Below are 20,817 nucleotides of genomic sequence, written 5' to 3'. Positions count from 1 at the left end.
ACCATGGCGGAGCTGGGAGCAGGCGGCGACAGCCACAGGGGCGGCGACGACGCGGTGCAGAGCGAAACAGGTGACTGCGCGGCAGGGCGGGTGGGGGTCCCGCGGGCGCGGCGGGGGTCGGCGAGTGAGGGGGTTGTTGGTCTCGCGCGGGCGCTGCGCCTCCCCTCCCCTGCCGGCCGTGCGGCCCAGAACAGCCGACCGACTCACCGGGCTCCGCGCACCTCCCTCCGTCCGGGGCTGACTCGCCGGGCCGCTCCCCCGAAGGCCTCGGGCCCCAGTCCGGCCGCCTCTCGTCGCGCCACCGCCACTTTCCCACAACAGGTGGAAGCCCGCCAGGGCGCGCAGGCGTCCGGAGGAAATGGAGAGTCGCTGGCTGCGCCCTCCTACCTGCGGGGCTGGGTCTGACTCGGCTGAGTTGGGAAATCGTATCCCCCAAACCAAAGAGCCAGCTAGGAAATCCTCGGCGAGGTGCGCCCGGCGCCAGGAGCTGTTTCGGGGCCCCCTCCCCCTCCCACCGTCCCCGGTCTCAGCCCGGGGTCACGGACTTTCTCCGCTGAGTCGTCTGACGCCGTTGGCGCGGTGAGCGGCGCCCGGCCCCGGGGTCCGCGGTTCCGATCCGCCCTCGAGGAGACGGGGCCCGGGAGCGCGGGAGGGCCCAAGGCTGGCTGCCCGTGGGGGCTGCGACTGCTGGCTTGATGCGGGTGCGGAGTTCCGTGGACTTAGAAGGTCCTCAGAGTTTATGTATTTTCGTCCGAGCATCAACCCAGGGTAGGAACGTCAGCTCGGAGCCCCGGGTTTGGTGGACGGGTCTCTGTGTGGAGGATGGGCACTCCCACCACCTCCAAGCACCGGCGCAGACTCACTCGAGGACAGGGGTCGCTTCTTCATAATAAGCAGCAAGTCCTACCCACCCCCCCACCCCCCCCCCCCCCCCCGCCCAGTGTCATCTCGAACTGTTAGGTATTTCTGAGATTCCAGCCGTTGGTTTACTTTTCTCCCTCAGGAGCCAGACTCTTTAATTTTAACCGCTTTTCCCCCTCGTGATAGTTTTTTTGTGAGGACCTAATAAATCCTCCCCTCTCTCCTAATCCCCTCTTCTATTCTTGGCTGGTAAACTGTTTCTGTACTTTGCTACGTTTGGCATGGGGGTGGTGGGGCAGTTTCTTATTTTAAAAAGAAATGCAAATTGCGGACTTCCCGATTGGAATCTTTTTGCCCATGCACACACCATTTGAAAGTTGTTTTCTAGATCTAAGAACCACTCACCACCCCCAAAAATAAAGATGTATTAATTTAGATGGTATGCTTTTTTAAATGTGAAGTCCAAAAGAGCCATAACAGTATTTGCAAATTACTTATCTGCTAAATAAACTTTGAGCGCTTAAACTCTAATGACTTAACCTGTCAGCCAAAATACCTGAGGTCAAGACTGACAAGATGTCTTGAACTTGTTTGTTTTGAAGTCATGCTACTTCCTGTAAGGTGGTTTATTTGTCTTAATGTGTTTGAAAGATTGGTGGGTCATTATTTTCTTTTGGGGTGGGGAAGGGAGTGGCTAACAGGAGATGCTTTTGTAATTGCTTTAAGAAATTTATTTGATGAGGTGAGTCCTGGACTGGACTCCCCCCAGGTGAGGTCAGCAGGAGGGGAGCCTCTTCTGATGTAAATGTCAATAGTTTGGTGCCTAACGCTCACACACTGCTTCGGAAACAAACCTGTTTCAGAAAGTTAATCCGCATCAGTTTGTCCCGTCCCCCAAAATAAGTAAATGGTTTCTAGAATCTGCACATGAACAACTTGTTAAGATATGTGAATTACAAACTGTCGTATATTCAGTGCCCGAACATGTTAATTAATAGTGCTGCTTCTAACAGTGAATATGCAAATCAACCCTGTGGCTGTCAGTAAAATATTTGCTTCTATTAAGAATAGAACTAAATTGTTTCCATCTCCTTCATAGAAAACAATTTTTCCACTCCTTTGCCTAGAAACTCAATTTCCAAGGCATACATTTTGTATATGGTGTCTTGAAAAATTGTGCTTTATAATTTTAACTAAAAACTTATTTCTGATCCCAGACCTTTTCCTTGTTTTTCTGGTCCTGAATTACTATTAATGTTTTTAACACTCAGAAGCACTTCTATCAGCAGGTGCCAAAGAATGAAGAAAAGTGTAAATGTATATATTTTTAATCTAGATAATATTTTGAGAGAAAGCAGGTTTTCTCTACCATAGTTCATAATCTTTAAATAAGTGAGAATTACTTGAATTTTAATAACTTAAGCAGTTTTCCAATATATTTAAAACATGTAACATGTATCTGAGTATGTGACTTCAACTTAGTACTTTATTTTATGGACACATCCAAGTGCTGCAAGCCATTATTATTATTTTAAATAATCACAGGTTTGTATGGAGGTGTTTTGTGGGGGTGGAAAGAGGGAGGATCTCTGTCCTTTATTACCATCAAGAAGGGAAAATTGCCACCTCAAATGGCAACATTTGTTGAGAGATGCATTTTATTCCTTTTTTAGATCTGGTTATTATGAGACAGAGCCCATCCTTAAATGTCTCTTGTGGTTTTTGTGTCCTTGTGCAAAGACTAGTCTAATTTTAGGACAATTTAGATAAGAATCTCAGATTATTATAAAAATAACACCTAAATGGGTTCATCAATGTATACATATATATGTGTGTATGTTTCATAGATTGATTGAACATCGGTGGTATACCAGAAAACCAAACCCAGTGCTGTTGAGTTGATTCCTACTCATGCTGACCCTATAGGACAGAGTAGAAATGCCCCGTAGGGTTTCCAAAGAGCCACTGGTCAATTCAAACTGCTAACCTTCTGGTTAGCAGCTGTAGCTCTTAACCACTACAACACTAGGGCTCTATGTACATATATATGTTTATATATGTGCATGTGTATCACAGAGTGATGGAACATTGGTGGTAGACTGCCTATAGAATGAGACATCTGCAAAGAATATCAAAAGGTACTATATAAATCTAGGAGTCCTGGTGGTACCGTGGTTAAAGCGCTCACTGTGAACCAAAAAGATGAGTGGTTCAAACCCACTGGTGGCTCCACAGGAGAAAGATGTAGTGTCTGGTTCTGTAAAAATTTACAGCCTTGGAAACTCTATGGGACAGTTCTACTCTGTCCTGTACGGCTGCTATGAGCCAGAATTGACTCGACAGCAGTGGGTTTGGTTGGTTTATATAAATCTAACGTTTAAAAGGCTCTTATTTCTGTCAGTATGTATTTATCTTCTACTCAAGGTAGTCAAATCACATTCCTGTGGTGAAAATTTTATTTTTCTTGCGGATGAACAGTTCTTTCCATGTAATACTCTTCAGTAACCAAACGTAAGCAAGAATTGAGAACAATGGACTTGTAACTATTTTTTGATTCTGCCACTAGAGGACGTCAAGTCCTTTTTCAGGCTATTATTTCCAGTAGCCACATAGATGGGTGATGTTAACGAAGCTGCCTGTGCCCCAGCTTTGTGTATTTAACTTTATGCTCATGCTCAAGAGCTGTTGAGAGTGAGTGTGCGGAGCCGGTTTCCCAATTTGCTAACAGCTTTTTAAAAAGCCTGTAAATTAAAAGCAAACTTAGAGCTGCTTTTGAGTAATTCATGAGACCATACTTTCATACACAAAACCCGTAACCAAAGCCGTTGCAGTCAAGTCGATTCTGACTCATAGCAACCCTATAGGACAGACTAGAACTGCCCTATAGAGTTTCCAAGGAGTGTCTGGTGGATTCGAATTGCCAACCTTTTGGTTAGCCACCGTAGCTCTTAACCACTATACCATCAGGTTTTCCTTCATACACAAAGTAGGAAGTTAACACACATACTTGTAATCTCTGAATTGAATTCTGCTGATACTCTTTTTGAGGGAAGTAACTTAGGGCCTGGAACTGGGCTTTTTCTCTCTTTAGCAGCCTGTGTAGTCGAAGAGCGTGTTCTTGGTTGCCACCGAGTCGATTGCAACTCATGGCGACCCCAAGTGTGCAGAGTAGAACTGCTCCATAGGGTTTTCAAGGCTGTGACCTTTCAGAATTAGATCACCAGGCCTGTCTTCCAAGGCGCCTCTGGCTGGGTTCAAACTGCCAACCTTTCATCCGGTAGTTGAGCACTTAACTGTTTGCACCGCCCGGGGACTCAGTGGAAGAACTCGAGCTGAGAATCCTGGGCTCCTATCGTGACGTAGTCACATCCCTTCGCTGCATTTTCCAAATTAAAAATGATCTTTAAGGTTGCACCTAGCTTTGAGGGTTTACAAATATCTGCAAGTAAAAATTATAAAATAGGGGCTCTGTCTACAATTTGGTGTTAAGACTGTCCCTTTTTGAAATTCAGGGCCTGAAAGGTAGTGATGTGTCTGTCATTCAGGGATGCTGAGCCCTGGTGGCACAGTGGTTAAATGCTTGGCTGCTTGCTAGTCAACGGTTTGAACCTATCAGCTGCTGTGCAGGAGAAAGATATGGCAGTTTGCTTCCGTAAAGATTTACAGCCTTGGAAAGTAGAAGCCCTCTGGGGCAGTTCTACTCTGTACTGTAGGGTTACTATGAGTCAGAATGGACTGGATGGCAATGAGTTTGGGTTTTTTAGCCTTACTGTGGTTAGCTGTTAGGGTTTTCAAGGTGCACCTGGTGGATTCGAACTGCTGACCTCTTAACCATTACACCACCAGGGTTTCCAAGTAGGAGGATGTATTATTAGTAGGCTAGGCATTCATGCTCAGGAGCATGCATTTATTTGATGTCATTGGTTAGGCATGTTGGTGAAACATTAATTTATATTGGCACATTCTCTAAAAAAAAAACAAAATCTAACATCTTTGCATCCTGATGAGTGAAGAATAATCACTCATTATTTTTTAAAGACTCAAGTTTCATTATATTGATGTACCAAAAAACCAAACCTGTTGCCGTTGAGTCAATTCTGACTCATAGCAACCCCACAGGACCAGAATAGAACTCTCGTATGGTTTCCAGTGAGCACCTGGTGGATTCAAACTGCCAACCTTTTGGTTGGCAGCTACAGCTATTAACCACTACACCACCAGGGTTTAATGATATAAGCAATGAAAATATTGAGGCCTAAAATAATTTGACCAAGAAATGTGTACTTTCTATATATTAAACATTGTGGTGACTAGACAGTTGACAAAGACATGACCTTTGGATTTAGCAAGGAAGACAAAACCCACAAACAAATAATTGCGGATTATGAGTTCAGTGAATAATTTTTTCTGGTTGTGATCATCAGGAAGGTCATATTGGGTATAGTACTTAAGTTAAGCTAAGCTATAAAAAATGGGTAAATATATAAAGTTAGATGGAGGAGAGGGAAGAAAGTAAACAAAGGTGTAGATGTGCAAAAAAGCAAAATTTGGTCATATTGACTAAATGTGTAAGGATCGACACAGAAGAGTCCTAGAAGATCAAGTAGGAATGGCACAGGGAGGCCAAATTTTGGAGGGGCCGAAGACCAAGCTAAGAGGTTGTTAGTGCATTCTTCTGGGGGCTGTGGGGAACTGTTGATGATTGCTGAGGATAACACATCTTAATTAAAGCATGACTAATCAGGTAATTCTGTGCCCTTTGAGCCTAGAAAGCTTGATTGCAGGTTCTCTCAGAAGAGCTTAGCAATGCCTTTAACTAATCAATGCTTAATCCGTCCATCTGGGAAAGTCAGTCTTTTCAATTGATTTGTGCTGCTTTGAGAAGGTCACACGTGCAGTGGTGAGAGTGCACAAGGGACATCTACCTAGCCAGACAGATCATCCATATCTTCTTGAAGGTTGATAATACAATTGGTCTTCTACCCAGCTCGTCCTCACTTCACACTAGCATTGTAGACTACAGGGTGGATTGAAGAAGGAAGAGTTCAGTAACGTAGAAACATCTTATGGTTACTGCAGAAATCCAGGTAGGCAATGGGCCTGAACTATGGTGTGGCAGTGCAAGTGGGAAGGAAATGGTTAATGCAAGACTCTGCAGAGGCATGTGTCAAATGATTGCAGATATAAAGGCAACATCCAACATTATACTCCAAGTTTGAGTTTGGCTTGTTGGTTGTTTTAAAGGTGATATGAAAATTTTTATGAAGAGGACCTGGTTTTGGTGGGTGTCATGGATCGAATTTTGTCCCCCTAAAAACGTGTGTATCAATTTGGCCAGTATTGTGTGATTTTCCTGTATGTTATAAATCCTGCCTCTATGATGTTAATAAGGGAGGATGGCCGGCAGTTGTGTTAGTGAGGCAGGACTCAGTCTTCAAGATTGGATTGTGTCTTGAGGCAATCTCTTGAGATATAAAAGAAGCGAGCAGTAAGACAGGGGGACTTCATACCACCAAGAAGGCAGCACCAGGAGCAGAGCGTATCCTTTGGACCTGGGATTCCTGTGCCTGAGAAGCTCCTTGACCATGGGAAGATTGAGGACAAGGATCTTCCTCCAGAGTTGACAGAAAAATCTGTCCCCTGGAGCTCACACTCTGAATTTGGACTTTTAGCTTATTTCACTGTGAGGAAATTAATATCTCTTTGTTAAAGCCATCTGCTTGTGGTATTTCTGTTATAGCAGCACTAGATGACTAAGACAGAGAGAGAAATAGAAAAAAAGAAAAAAACAAAGAAGTCTGCTTTATTGATGGAGATTTGAGGTACCAGAGAGACACCTAGGTTGAAATACCTAATAGGCAACTGAAGTATAGGGCCCAAGGAGAAAAATAGAGGTCAGGGCTTTGGGATTCATTTCATAAGGGAATAATGACTAAAGCCATGAGAGTAATGAGAGCCTAGAAGGAAAGATTGAGGAGTGAGACAGCATTCAAAGCATGGGAGGAGGAAGACCCTGCACAGGAGACAAATGGAGATTCCAGAAAGGTGGGAAAATCATAAATGAGCAATTCTGTACCTGCCAAGGGAGAGAGACAAAGAGATCAAGGGTTCAGAGACTAAAAAGTCATTTGTCTAGTTACCAGGCAGTCACTGATCACCTCCAAAACAAATTTCAGTTGTTGGTGCAAGAGTCAGAGGGTGCACCCAGATTATAAGTGATTACTAATGAGCAGCTGGGAAGTAATGATAGCTAATTTAGAAGACTTCACAAAATTTGCTGGTGAAAATATCACAAATCCTATAATAGGCAGAAAGATTTTTCTCTTTTTAAAGTTTACTTTTATAATTTATGTATACAAAAATTACTGTTCTTTTTGTACATTTCTTTTGAGTTTTGTCGAATATATAGAGTCTTATTAAACACCACTAGAGTCATGATCCAGAAAGGTTCCCTCACCAGCCCCCTCAAAGTCTTTATGCTGCCCCCTTTTGTAGTCAAACTTTCCTCCTGTCCCTCACCCCTGACAACCATGGATCCGTTCACCATCCTTCTAGTTTTGCCTTTTACAGAATGTCATAAAAATGAATTAATAGAGTGTGTAACCTTTTGAGTCTGGATTCTTTCACTCAGTAGAATGCATTTGAGATTCCTCCATGTTGTTTTGTATCAATAGTTCTTTCCATTTTTACTGATGAGTAGTTTGCCTTTGGTATGGATGCACCAGGGATTGTTCATTCATCCCCTCCACTGAAGGACATTTGTCGTTTCCAATTTTTGGCCGTTATGATTACTACCGCATAACGTATTTGTGTGAACATAGTTTTATTTATCTAGGGTAAATACAAGGAGCACTGGTAGGCACAGGGGTTAAACCACTTGGCTGCTAACTGAAAGACTGGGAGTTCAAACCCACCAGCCTCTTTGTGGGAGAAAGATGGAGCAATCTACTCCTGTAAAGATTTATAGCCTTGGAAACCCTATAGGACAGCTCTGCTGTGTCCTATAGGGTCACTATGAGTTGGAATTGACTCAGTGGGCAGTGGGTAGGGTAAATACCTAGGAGTGGGATTGCTCACTCATATGTTAAGTGTATGTTTAACTTTGTAAGAAACTGCCAAGCTGTTTTCCACAGTGGCTGTACAGGTTTATGTTCCCACACGCAATGTATGTGAATTCTAGTTATTGTGGATCCTCGCCAGCACTTGGCACTGTCAGTTTTTCTTTCTTTGTATTTTTAAACTTTAGCCATTCCACCAAGTTCTTTGAATAAGATGTTGTAATTGCCTTGAAGTAAAATAATGACTTTTTAAATGCTAAACAAGCTCACGAATTAGTAAAACTTCTGGAGGTAGTGTTGATCCTAGAGCCCAGGTATAATTGGAGTTTTCATTTGACTCTAATGTCTACTTCTTTATTCTCTCTCATTCCTGTGACTTCTGCATCCTGAAGTTGATTATGAACAGAAGTGCCAGTATACAGTATATTCCATGCCAATCTAAGTTCTCTTTTCCTTCTAAATGTCTGTTTTCTATTCCCTTGAGGTATGGCTTTCTAAGATTTGGAGATAACATTTTTCATTTAGAAAGCTAGAAATATTGGTCACATAACTTGTTTTATGGTCCCACTTATTAATTCCTTGTCTACAATTACAGTTATCAAACTGAATACTTAATACTTGTTCAGTTACTGAATGTGCTTACAGTGCTTTGTGAAAGGCTTGATAATCTGTCATTGGATATTTAATCACTAATCATGGTCAAGGTTCTTATGTTAAAATGTATGGTATTTAGGCTTATTCTTAAAGTTCATCTAGATCTCCAGTGGGTCAGTGCTTTCTGCCTTTTTAATATCCCAGCTCTTGCAAAGCTCTGAATAACAACTGTTTACTAATTTAGATGGCACTTGGCTTTTCTCTATCCCTTAAATATTATTATACTCCTTAGTATCTTTTTTATTTGAGAAATAGTTGAGAAAGAATTTGTAAGATTTTCTTTTATTAGGTACCAGTTTGGATTTTCACTTGAAGAGTAATATATTTGACACCAAGAATTAACTAGTTGCTTTCAACAATTCCTCATCCTTTAAGCTCCTACAGAAATAGTTGAGAAAGAAAGAATTGTGTGAAAAGCTAAGGAGAATTCACACGTAGCCAGATAACGCAGGTGAACATAGGGATGCCAAACAAAGCAGACAGGAAGATAAGTGCGTTTGGAATACCTGATCTGGATTTGTGCGTGTTGTCATTAAAATCATGTGTAAATTTAAGTTCAGGCTATTGCGATTTGGAGTTGCTTAATATTTCTTGTGTGGTTTTTTCTTTTAATTCTACACAAGTCTCTTTTTTGGAAGTGGGTTTCTTGTAAAAGAGAACCATCCTTTACCATGGCATAACCTCCTAGGTATAAAACTTGTATCCCTAATCTTATGTTGAAAGCAGAAAGGAAGCTGTATTCTAGGAGAGATTTAAATTCCAAGATAAAATTCTATAAAGGACCTCTTCTTTTAGTGCCCCCACTCCCGGATACAAGGCTTGCTTAAAAAAAACAAAAACAAACCATCGCTATCGAATCGATTCCTACACATAGCGGCCCTGTAAGTCAGAGTAGAACTGCCCCCAAAGGATTTCCAAGGAACACTGGTGGATTCAAACTGCTAACCTTTTGGTTAGCAGCCAAGCTCTTAACCACTGTGCCACCTGGACTTTCAGGCTTGCTTAGACCCAGACCCATTGCCGTTGAGTTGATTGCGACTCATAGTGACAATAATATGTATACAGTGAAACAGAACTTGACAGGATTGCCTTGTTTTTCCAAGTCTTGCAAGTTTTCCGCCTTTGACACAGTGCAGTCACCACTTTTCTATTGCTCTCTACTGGAAAATATTTGAATTTTCCTTCTCTGACAGGTTTTGGCCTTAGACAAGTTCTAGCTTTTGCAGGTTTTACTGTGTGATAATTGGTTGGAAGAGTTGTTCCTGTAGCAAAAAGCTTGGCTGTTTATCAAGCTTTTAACCCAGACTTCTGGGTCTCAGAAGCTCCTGACCAGACTGCTCACCGTGGTACTGTGGTGGACACATGGAACAACTGGTTTACCTGCTCCCTGCACTCTGGCTAGTTTGGTTTCTATTCCTGGTAGGTGGCACAGAATTAGTATAGTTGACACCCTTAACCACAGCCTTGAAGGGTTCATTTAAATATAGCTCACATCTTGGGCGTAAGGTTATGTTGTTAAAACTATTAGTGATTTTGTATGCTGGAGCATGATTTGTTAGGATCATTGGTTCTCAATCTCGGCAGCATGTTACGATCACCTGGGGATCTTTTACATAGCTTGACGCCCCGGCTGTACCATACCCTGGACAATTATCTAAGACTCTCTAGGAGTAGGAGCCAGGTGGCAATGTTTTTAAAACTCCCCAGGTGGTTCCAATGTGCAGTCAAGGCTGAGAACTGGTTTAGATCAATTTCCTATTTAGTGTAGTTTCAATATGAAGGTATCGAATGTACCTTGTTTACGAGAACCACGTGGAAAATCTTAACAGCTGTTGTTCTGGATCTAATAAGTTTCTTATTTTGCCCCAGTAATTTTTAAGAGGAAAAGTAGAAGTGAATACACTTATGAGTACACTTGAATAGCCAGCTATATGCACACATGCACTCAGGTATGTATTAATGCACTTTTATGTATAAATATGTGCAGTTAGACAAAATGTGTTTTTTTCTTTTTTCCTTAGCTGCCACATTGCACTCCTCTACCTCCTCCCCCTCAAAACAAGGAATAGATAATAAAGTTTTTCTTGGAAAATTATATGTACTTTTCTCAGAGATCTTCCTATTGACCTGTGGCATCTAATCACCAGATCCGTCGCTCTGGAGATTGGCCCTTGTTTACTTCGGCCAGTCTGTAAATATCTGACACAAGTATGACCTCCTTGATGCTCTTCCCTTCTGTCATGCTGTGTGACCTGACACTAACTCCCTTTAGGCTAATCTTTCTTCCTTTCACCTCTCTTCTTTCTCGTCACTAGTTATTACTATACCCAAGGCCTCTGCTCTTTCACTTTGCATTTTTCCCCAGCTGTACCATTCATACCTCTGACTGAATAGTTCCTCAAATTAATATCACTTGCTCTACGTGTCAGAACTGCTAAAGGCACTTCTGAGGGACATTTGTGTGTGTGTGAGGTTGTATGGTGCCATCACCATCACTTGTGATCTGAAGCCTTTTCAGTGAGGGCTTACCTTTGGCAGAACTGATTTCCTGTTTTCCTTGTGGCTGGTATCTGCATATCCATAAAACCCAGGGCCAAAATGAAAAGTGCAATAGGAGATAAGGATGAGACTGATCCCTAAGGAAGAGAACATGTATCTTGGAGTTTTCAAGATTATACTGAAACAGAACATATGAACTAAAGCTGTATGGTCTTGCTTTCAAAATTAAGACTATCCAGTTATTTAGGGATAATACTAAACTATTATTTCGTGCAAGGATTCTGGGGTCTGGCTGCCGGAGTTTCAGTCTCAGTTCCACCACTACCTGTGGGACCTTGGGCAAGTTATCTAAGCATTCTCTTCATTTCTTTCCTTTTTAAAATGAGGTTTGTGATAACACCCCCCTCAGGCTATTGTGAGGATTAAACGAGTTAATACATGTAAGGTACTTAGAAGAATTACCTGACACAGCTTAAACACTGTGTTTGTTAAAATTATTTTGATTATTACGGATTGGTACTGCATCACTGTGAAAATATGGACATACCCCAGCATGTTAAATTTTTTTCTTAAGCAAATTTTTATTTAAACTGTAAGCTCTCCATAATGAAAAAATTAGAGTGCAGTGCTGATTCAGACCTGATTGTACCTGTGTGATCACACCATCATAGACTTGGCTCAGGTGTAAGAAGCATCATCAAAGACACTGGATAGTTGCTTTTCGCCTGTCAAAATGTTGCACAAAATGTTCTAGTAGAAGGTTGCTCTATACTGGCCGGTGAGATGCTTAGAGTGTGTTACATGATTGAGTTAAAGACCCATATAAGTCCTTCTTGGCTTATTCTTATTTCGTTTTTATGGTATCCAAAAGCATTCAGTAGTAACTTTTTATCCTAGTTCTACATTTTAAGCTCTCTCCTAAATATTATTACTACAGCAGAAGTTATTGCACTTTAAGCGGTAAGGATGGACTTCCATTCCCAAATGCTGACTCATTTTAACTTTAAACAAAAAAACAAGTCACTATTATCTCATTGAATACCTTCCTCTACCAAGAAAATAGAGGAAGCACACACAACTTACCTTCTACAAGGCTTTGGTGAGAACAGGAGACAGAATGATTTTCTTCAAAGTACGTACATGAAGTAGTATCAGTAAGCTGTCTTTTTTATCTATTGCAGTTATGAATTTTGGAAGAAATTTTCCTAAATTGCAGGTCCATTTACAAGGCCAATTCAGTGTGTGGTGTGGTGTGTGTATTGTGTGTGTGCGTGACACACTTCTCCCTAGTAAAATAATATCTCGTTCAACTTGTATTATAGATAGGTTTTTATATCTTAAGATTTTTCAAATAACTGAATAAATCTTAAATTATGTCACTTCCTCAGATGGGTCTTGGGTTGATTTCTGAATAATGTCCTCAGATTGTCTTCATGTGCATAGTAAAAAAAAAAAAAAAAAAGTGATAATTGGTTAAGCAAATATCTTTTATGCTTATGAATATTAAAATTTATATCATTCTTCAGTGAAAAATAACTAAATTACTTTTGCAAATGGTAGCATTATTATGTACTAATAAATACCTAACAGTAGAATGAATGAACCGAGAAATTTCTTTTGTAACATCGCCTTCCTGCCTCCCACCATCCCAGTAAAGGTGCCCTCGTTAAGTGTATAAAAAGATAACATCCATCTGCTTTTGAAAATGACTTAGCATGTTAAGGAATAAAAAAAAAGAAAAAATTTTTTTTTTACTTTGCATGTTAGGAATATTAGCCCCTAATTATGTTAGATGGGTCTAACAGTAAAAAGATAATATTAAAATGGGAAGTGGGGAATGGAGCGACTTTGAGTCTAAGAGATCTATAAGAGGGCAGATGGCCTTTGGATAGAAAAATCCCATAATCTTAAGATCCAAGGAAGCCTCACAGAGAACATTAGTTTGGTATTTCAGATGCATCGTTTGGTGTCCAGCTGCACCTAAAGTTGTCAGCTTTGAGAATGTCATTTCGTATAGTTACAAACTGATCAGGGTCGACATTTATCTATTTATCTGATACTCACTGAGAAGAGCATGGAGAAGAAATGGTCCCAACCACCAACCAACTTAATGCTACTAAATCATGTACGTGATTAGAGGCACATATCACTGTGAAGGTGTTGCAGGGCTCACTAATGGCACCCATCATAGGATGTAAGCCTCCAGGAAGGTTTTGGAAGAGGGAAGGGGAATGGAATGTCACAAGGAAGTAGAAATAAGTCTGTTCTAAATCTGCCCACTGGCTCAGAAATAGAACTAGGTGTGTGTTCAGACACCTGTGTGCTTAGCATTCAAAACCAGCTGTAAAGTGTACAAAGATGACTTTTTGCTTTACAAAGCACTTTTTTTTTTTTACAGATGTACCTACCTAGCAACATGTTCATGAAACTATTTGCAGTGTTGCAATTGTTTTAAAAACAAACAGCTTTGGTTATATAAACCTCCAACTTTTTGTTTGTTAACAGAGAGCAAACATAAGGTCTTTTTCCACTGTGCTGGAAAGAACCTGGCTTGGCTCTGAAGGGACATGGATGCTTTTTGTTTCCAGGCTTTGGGGACAAGTCCTTTTCTCTGTGCCTTTGTGGGAGCAGGAACAATGTGGTACTATCTCCAGCAAAAAATTCGAGAGAGGAAACATTTCTTAATATAATTTTGATCCCTTCACTGCAACATTGCATGTGTCTCAAATTTTTTTAAAGCACATTAAAGATTTTGGTATATTTAGTATAGTTAATTTGGTTTTTTAGTATAGTTAACAATGGTAAAAGGCAAAATGGTTCTTTTGGGTTTGGGGTATTTTCAGAAATTTGCCAAAAGTCTCCTTTGTCATTATAACATTCCTCAGTTACCTCCCTAAAATTTCCAGGAGTTCTAAAGTATGAATTTAAAACATGGATACGAAAGGTAAAAGGGTTTAGAGATGAGGTAGGCACTCTTAGGGTATTCACCCTTCTGAGATGTTACTTCTTTCTATAGAGAGCCCCCTAAAACCTCAATTGCCCTCAGGTAGGCAAGACTAAGAGAAGATGTATTTACCAAAAAAAAAAAAAAAAGAAATCTTATTGGGCTGCTATTAATATCTACTTATTGGAAATTAATGCTTCCTATCTGCATTTTTTAAAGCAGTTATTGATGCATTTTTTGCTTAGCAGTTGCAAAGTTTAAAAGCTTCTGGGCTTGCTGTTCAGTCCTAAATATACTTGTCTCTTATCTGTATAATTTAGCTTAAGGTTTTGATGTTCTGGTTGGTTGCTGATAGTTACCATGGATGCGCTCGCCTAATCCTTTTCAGTGTGGGCTTTAATTGAATGAAAATGACCAGACTTTGAAATTACCTGGCACAATTGTATAATTTGGACTTCTATTAGGCACTTCTGTCCCTAATTCCTCTGATTTCAGAATTATGTTAAAATAATTAGTTTTTTTTTTTTTTTTATTCCAGAGTTGGTTCTAGGTAACAAGTAAACTAATATATAAAGTTTAGTACCTCAAGGCTTCAAACACCCTTTATCTTCTCATTAAAAAAAAGTCTTAACCCACTCCCCCCCACCCCCATTCACATATCTACATATCTTCTAATTGGTGCTCCCTGGAAACCGTATGAGGTAGCTCTACTCTGTCCTACAGGGTCACTATGAGTCGGAATTAACTTGATGGCAATGGGTTTGGGTTTTGAATTGGGACAGTGGGGTTACTTCATGAAAACAGGAATGGGTATTAAAAAAAAATCTACTCTCTGTACTTTCTAAACTGTTTAATGTTGAGACAACCAGACTATTCTCATAACGATAAAAAGGTTCTATTTAATAATGCTTTTAAGCTGACCAGTATTAGATTCTCAATGGGAGATTTTTAGTGAAAATAAAGGGATATTTAATAGGTCTAGTCTGAAATGTCCTGACCCCAATTGTATGAGCATTGTTTCAAAAGAATATAGCAGTTTAGAATTTTTTTAAAATAATTTTTATTGAGCTTTAAGTGAACGTTTACAAATCAAGTCAGTCTGTCACATATAAGCTTATATACACCTTACTCCATACTCCCACTTACTCTCCCCCTAATGAGTCAGCCCTTCCAGTCTCTCCTTTCATGACAATTTTGCCAGTTTCTAACCCTCTCTACCCTCCTATCTCCCCTCCAGACAGGAGATGCCAGCACAGTCTCAAGTGTCCACCTGATACAAGTAGCTCACTCTTCATCAGCATCTCTCTCCAACCCATTGTCCAGTCCCTTCCATGTCTGATGAGCTGTCTTCAGGAATGGTTCCTGTCCTGGGGCAACAGAAGGTTTGGGGACCATGACCGCTGAGATTCCTCTAGTCTCAGTCAGACCATTAAGTCTGGTCTTTTTATGAGAATTTGGGGTCTGCATCCCACTGATCTTCTGCTCCCTCAGGGGTTCTCTGTTGTGCTCCCTGTCAGGGCAGTCATCGGTTGTGGCCGGGCACCATCTAGTTCTTCTGGTCTCAGGATGATGTAAGTCTCTAGTTCATGTGGCCCTTTCTGTCTCTTGGGCTCATAGTTATCGTGTGACCTTGGTGTTCTTCATTCTTGTTTGATACTGGTGGGTTGGGACCAATTGATGCATCTTAGATGGCCGCTTGTTAGCATTTAAGACCCCAGACGCCACACTTCAAAGTGGGATGCAGAATGTTTTCATAATAGAATTATTTTACCAATTGACTTAGAAGTCCCCTTAAGCCATAGTCCCCAAACCCTTGCCCTTGCTCCGCTGACCTTTGAAGCATTCAGTTTATCCCGGAAACTTCTTTGCTTTTGGTCCAGTCCAGTTGAGCTGACCTTCCGTATATTGAGTATTGTCCTTCCCTTCACCTAAAGTAGTTAGCAGTTTAGAATATTATTTGAATAAGTAGTATCCAGCCTACTCAGTGATGATTATAGTCATTGACATGTGTACCTTGGACTTTTGAACAGCATGTTTTCGTTTGTAGCATTTTGACTTGAACATGGGATTGGAGTATCTTTATCTCTTTGGGGTCACTGACCCTCAGAAAGAAAATCACAAGGGTCTTCCCCCAAAATTGTGCAAATCATTTTAATTATTTTTTAAGAGATCAATTTAAAAATTAGTTTTATCTTCTTTTCAGGGAGAAAACAAAGTATATTAAACCTTATTCAATTAAAAAAATCTTAATTGATGTCATTTTTAAGTTTCAGGAGTTATAGGAGAGAGAGGAGTCCCTGTGGTGCAGATGGTTAATGCACGTGGCTGCTAACCAAAATGTTGGAGCTTTGAATCCACCCAGTGGTTCCCTGGAAGAAAGTCCTGGAGATCTGCTTCCAAAAAATCAGCCATTGAAAACCCTATGGAGCACAGTTCAACTCTCACACACATGGGGTCACCATGAATCAGAGTTGACCCAGTGACAACTGGTGTAGGACAGGGAATTGGAAAGAGCAGCAAAGTAGCGAAGGAAGCATCAGGGGAAAGTCTCAATACATTCTACAGTGAATGTTGAATACATTTTCCTGACTTGTCTAATTCTTTACTGGTCTAAAGACTTTCGGCCATCATTATCCTTAAAATGCCCATAAAGTAATAAACTAAATTGGTTTACGGTTCTTTGGCTTTGCTCTTTACTCACAAACCTTCGGATATCATCTCTCAAGTAACATAGCCACAACTATCCCTCCATAATGAATTTCCTCCTTCAGAGAAAAGCTGTATATCTTATTCGCCTTTATCCCCCTTCCCTAGAGTATTTCACATCCTGTAGTAGGCTTTCATTAAGTTGGAGGTGGGTGGGTTGGAGAATGAGGGAACTCTGCAAGCTGCAGAATAGTGGGATCCTCCCTAACCAGAACACTGAGTGGAAGCTTCTAGGTATGGTTTCTGTTATTTCGCTTTACATCTAAAACCTCTGGGGGACATCAATGGAATGAGAAAATGATACAACTGTAGAGTTGCCTACAAAATAAAGCCATGGCAGCCTTAAGTGCAGAGATAACAGTGATAGCAAGGGAAGGGCTATCTCAATCTTGCTTCCTGTTTCTCTGCCTGAGAGTTTTCCTCTGGGTATGTAACTCGAGAGGAGCCCTGGAGGCGCAGTGTTAAAGCACTTGGCTGCTAACCGAAAGGTTGGCAGTTTGAACCCACTAGCCGCTCCCTGGGAGACAGATGTGGCAGCCTGATCCCTAAAGATTACAGCCTTGGAAACCTTATGGGGCAGTTCTACTCTGTCTGTAGGGTCACTATGAGTTGGAATTGACTTGATAGCAGTGGGCTTTTTGGTTTTTTAAAATATAACTTGAGTTTCTACTTTCATTAAAATCATGGCATCTCAGAATCAGAAGAGATTCTAAAGTTCTAAAAATCCCACCTGTGCACAGGGCATTGATCCCAGCATCATCCTTGACCAGTGTCTGTATACTGCTGTCTTCAGTGATTGTCGTTTAGTGCTGACTCCTTCTACCTCAGTGATGAGCCCATTATTTTGACCTGTTGAGATCATTTTGGACCTGATGCTATCCATCTCTCAGCTGTTTTATGTATAGATATGAAGGCTTTGTGCACATAGAAATCCTTAATAAAAATGTTAACCAGAGTGAGGCACCCACCTGAGACCTTTCCTCTCCATTACCCCCTTCTTCAGCTTTCATCTAGACTATTGCAGGAACTTGGCACCCACACTCACCCACTAGCCCTCTAGAATAAGCCTTCCACACTTCCAGAGTGGTGCCTGTGAAAAAAGCAGACATGACTGATTCTCATATTCCTGTTATTTGCCATCGATGCTCATGGCTACTGCCTTAGATCCCTTTCTCTACTTGGATGAAGTAGTTAAGTAACCAGTTTATCTGTCTCAAGTCTCTTTCTCTCTTCCAATGCATTCTCTACCAGCTGTCATATGGATCTGTATGGAACACACTAACACTCTCCAATGGCTCCCCCATTGCCTTTGTTTGGTGGAAGAACATTGTGAGATTTGGCTACTGCCTCTGCTCTGAAGTCATCCCCGAAAGCCCCCCATCTCACACCCTTGATGTGAATTTATCACATTCTAAAGCAAGACAAGGAACCACAGTTTCTTAGTTTTCTTTTCCTTCTAATTGCACCACTCAAAAATAAATCTAAATTAACACCTAACTGCTCACAGGGATGCAGTGCTGGAAGTGGTCACTGGTGTATGCCAAGAAATTTTGAAGACAACCACCTGGCCAACTCACTGGAAGAGATCCATATTTGTGCCCATTCCAAAGAAATGTGATCCAACAGAATGTGGAAATTATCAAACAATATCACTAATATCACATGCAAGTAAAATTTTACCGAAGATAATTAAGAAATGGTTGCAGTGGGACATCAACAGGGAATTGCCAGAAATTCAAGACAGAGTCAGAAGGGGATATGGAATGTGGGATATCATTGCTGTTGTCAGATGGATCTTGGATGAAAGTAAAGAATACTAGAAAGATGTTACCTGTGTTTTATTGACTATGCAGAGGCATTCGACTGTGTGGATCATGACAAATTATGGATAACATTGCAAAGAATGGGAATTCCAGAACACTTAATTGTGCTCATGAGGAACCTGTACACAGATCAAGAGGTGGCCATTTAAACAGAGCAAGGGGATACTGCATGGTTTAAAATCAAGAAAGGTGTGCATCAGGGATGTATCCTTTCACCATGCTTAATCTGTATTCTGAGTAAATAATCCGAGAAGCTGCACTGTATGAAGAAGAATGTGGCATCAAGGTTGGTAGAAGACTTACTGACAACCTGTGATATGGAGATGACACAACCTTGTCTGCTGAAAGTGAAGAGGACTTGAAACACTTACTGAAGAACAAAGACTACAGCCTTAAGTATGTATTACACCTCAACATATAACAAAAGTCCTCACAACTGGACCATAAGCATCATCATAGTAAATGGAGAAAAGATTGACGTGGTCAAGGATTTAATGTTAGTTGGATCCAATATCAATGTCCATGGACGCATCAGTCAGGAAATCAAATGAACTATTGGGCAAATCTGCTGCAAAAGACCTCTTTAAAGTGTTAAAAAAAAAACCAAATATGTCTCTTTGAAGACTAAGGTGTGCCTGATCCAAGCCATGATATTTTCAATCACCTCATATGCGTGTGAAAGCTGGAAAATGGGTAAGGAAGACCGAAGATGAATTGATGCCTTTGACTATGGTGCTGGGGAAGAATGTTGAATATACCATGGACTGCCAGAAGAATGGACAAGTCTGTCTTGGAAGAAATACAGCCTGAGTGCTCCTTGGAACCAAGGATGGAGAGACTTGGTCTCATGTACTTTGGACATATTATCAGGAGGGACCAGTCCCTGGAGAAGGACATCATGCTTGATAAAGTAGAGGGTCATTGAAAAAAAGGAAGACCCTCAATGAGATGGATTGACATAGTGGCTGCAACAATGGGCTCTTGTGAGGATGGTGCAGGACCAGGCAGTGTTTCATTCTGTTGTACATAGGGGTTGCTATGAGTCGGAACCGACTTGATGGCACCAAACCATGTCAAGCTTAATAAGGGTTTCACTATTAAAGGAGAGGACCTTTTATACATATTTTAACTTTTGTCAAAGAATTCAGAAGTTCATATAATGTACAGTAATGAAGTATTATCTATAAGAATAATGAACAGGAGGACTTAAAGGCAACCTACCATATGTTATAAGGTTACAGTTTAATGTGGCATTTCATGATATTTGCAACTTACCTGTTTTGTTATTGTGTGCTGTGAAGTCAATTCCGGCTCATCCCTAATGTTTAAGACTTTAAGGAAAGTTTAGTATCTGTTCTTTATGTCGGCATGAACAAGCCCTCAGGGTTTGAATTTGTTTATGATAGAGCAGACGTGAGAAAATGGACTTAGTTGGTGCCGTGAAGTGTTCAGCACGCAGCAAAGATTTATAGAAAAGTTATAAAAGGCACAGCAGGGACCTAGTACTTCTTAGCTGATGGCATCCTCACTACTGGAGTAGTATTTACTGTTTTTCTTATATGCCTGTTAACAAAAGCTGTTAAAATGAAGAAGATCAAAGCAAACCTGCCTTTTTATTTTACTTCGAAAGGGTCATTTGGTCTTAGTGCCACAGCCTGTTGGATAACGCTGCAGGAAAGCAGAATGTTGTGCCTTTCTTGCAATAGGACGCACCGGTAAGTGGCATCATTCTAGAAAATTCTGAGGGCAGCCTTTAGCTTCAAGAATGGGAACAGGAAAAAACCAGCTGGGTCCATTTGTTCCTCAGGGGTTGTCTGAGCCCATGTCAGCCTGTGCGGCCTTTGTCATTTTCAAACCATATGCGTTTTTTTAAGTTGCATTAAAATGTGGATTTCTACAACTCCTACTAGAAGCAAATTACAGTTTACCTTGGGGAATGCATTAAATATTTAAAAGATTACTGAGTTCCAGTAGTTTTGAAGAATTAATCATCTCCACTAATGTTGAAATGTGTGAAAGGATTTTGGTACTCCTGGGCCCCACCAAAAAGTAAATAACTTATTAGATGTATATAAAAACCAATAAAACTCGTAATTTACCAGCGACTGGCCATTCAGTCCAGGGTAATACATTTTTTTCAACCACAGTCCTCAAATAGTACACATCAGGCTCTTTCCCATTTCAATAATGTTTCTGTAAAGCTCACTGGGCTTTTAGAAAGGAAAATTTTAGGTATGCTTCTTGTTGGTTAAGCAGATTTCTCTTTGTAAGA

The 20,817-nt window shown here is 40.7% G+C and overlaps 1 protein-coding gene across 1 annotated transcript in view; it reads left to right on the top strand.

The window, feature by feature from the left end:
* The window catches only part of MAP7 (microtubule associated protein 7), a 201,591-nt gene continuing 180,774 nt past the window's right edge, over window positions 1-20,817 (top strand). The window contains exon 1 of the mRNA XM_064291234.1: window positions 1-70. Coding sequence (XP_064147304.1) covers window positions 4-70 — 67 coding nt within the window. The 5' untranslated portion in view covers window positions 1-3. The remainder of the gene's footprint in view (window positions 71-20,817) is intronic.

This window comes from Loxodonta africana, chromosome 1 (genome assembly GCF_030014295.1).
Source record: "Loxodonta africana isolate mLoxAfr1 chromosome 1, mLoxAfr1.hap2, whole genome shotgun sequence".
NCBI classification, from domain to species: Eukaryota; Metazoa; Chordata; class Mammalia; order Proboscidea; family Elephantidae; genus Loxodonta; species Loxodonta africana.
The sequence above is the reverse complement of the archived record's forward strand: the minus strand, read 5'-3'. Positions and strand labels throughout refer to the sequence as shown.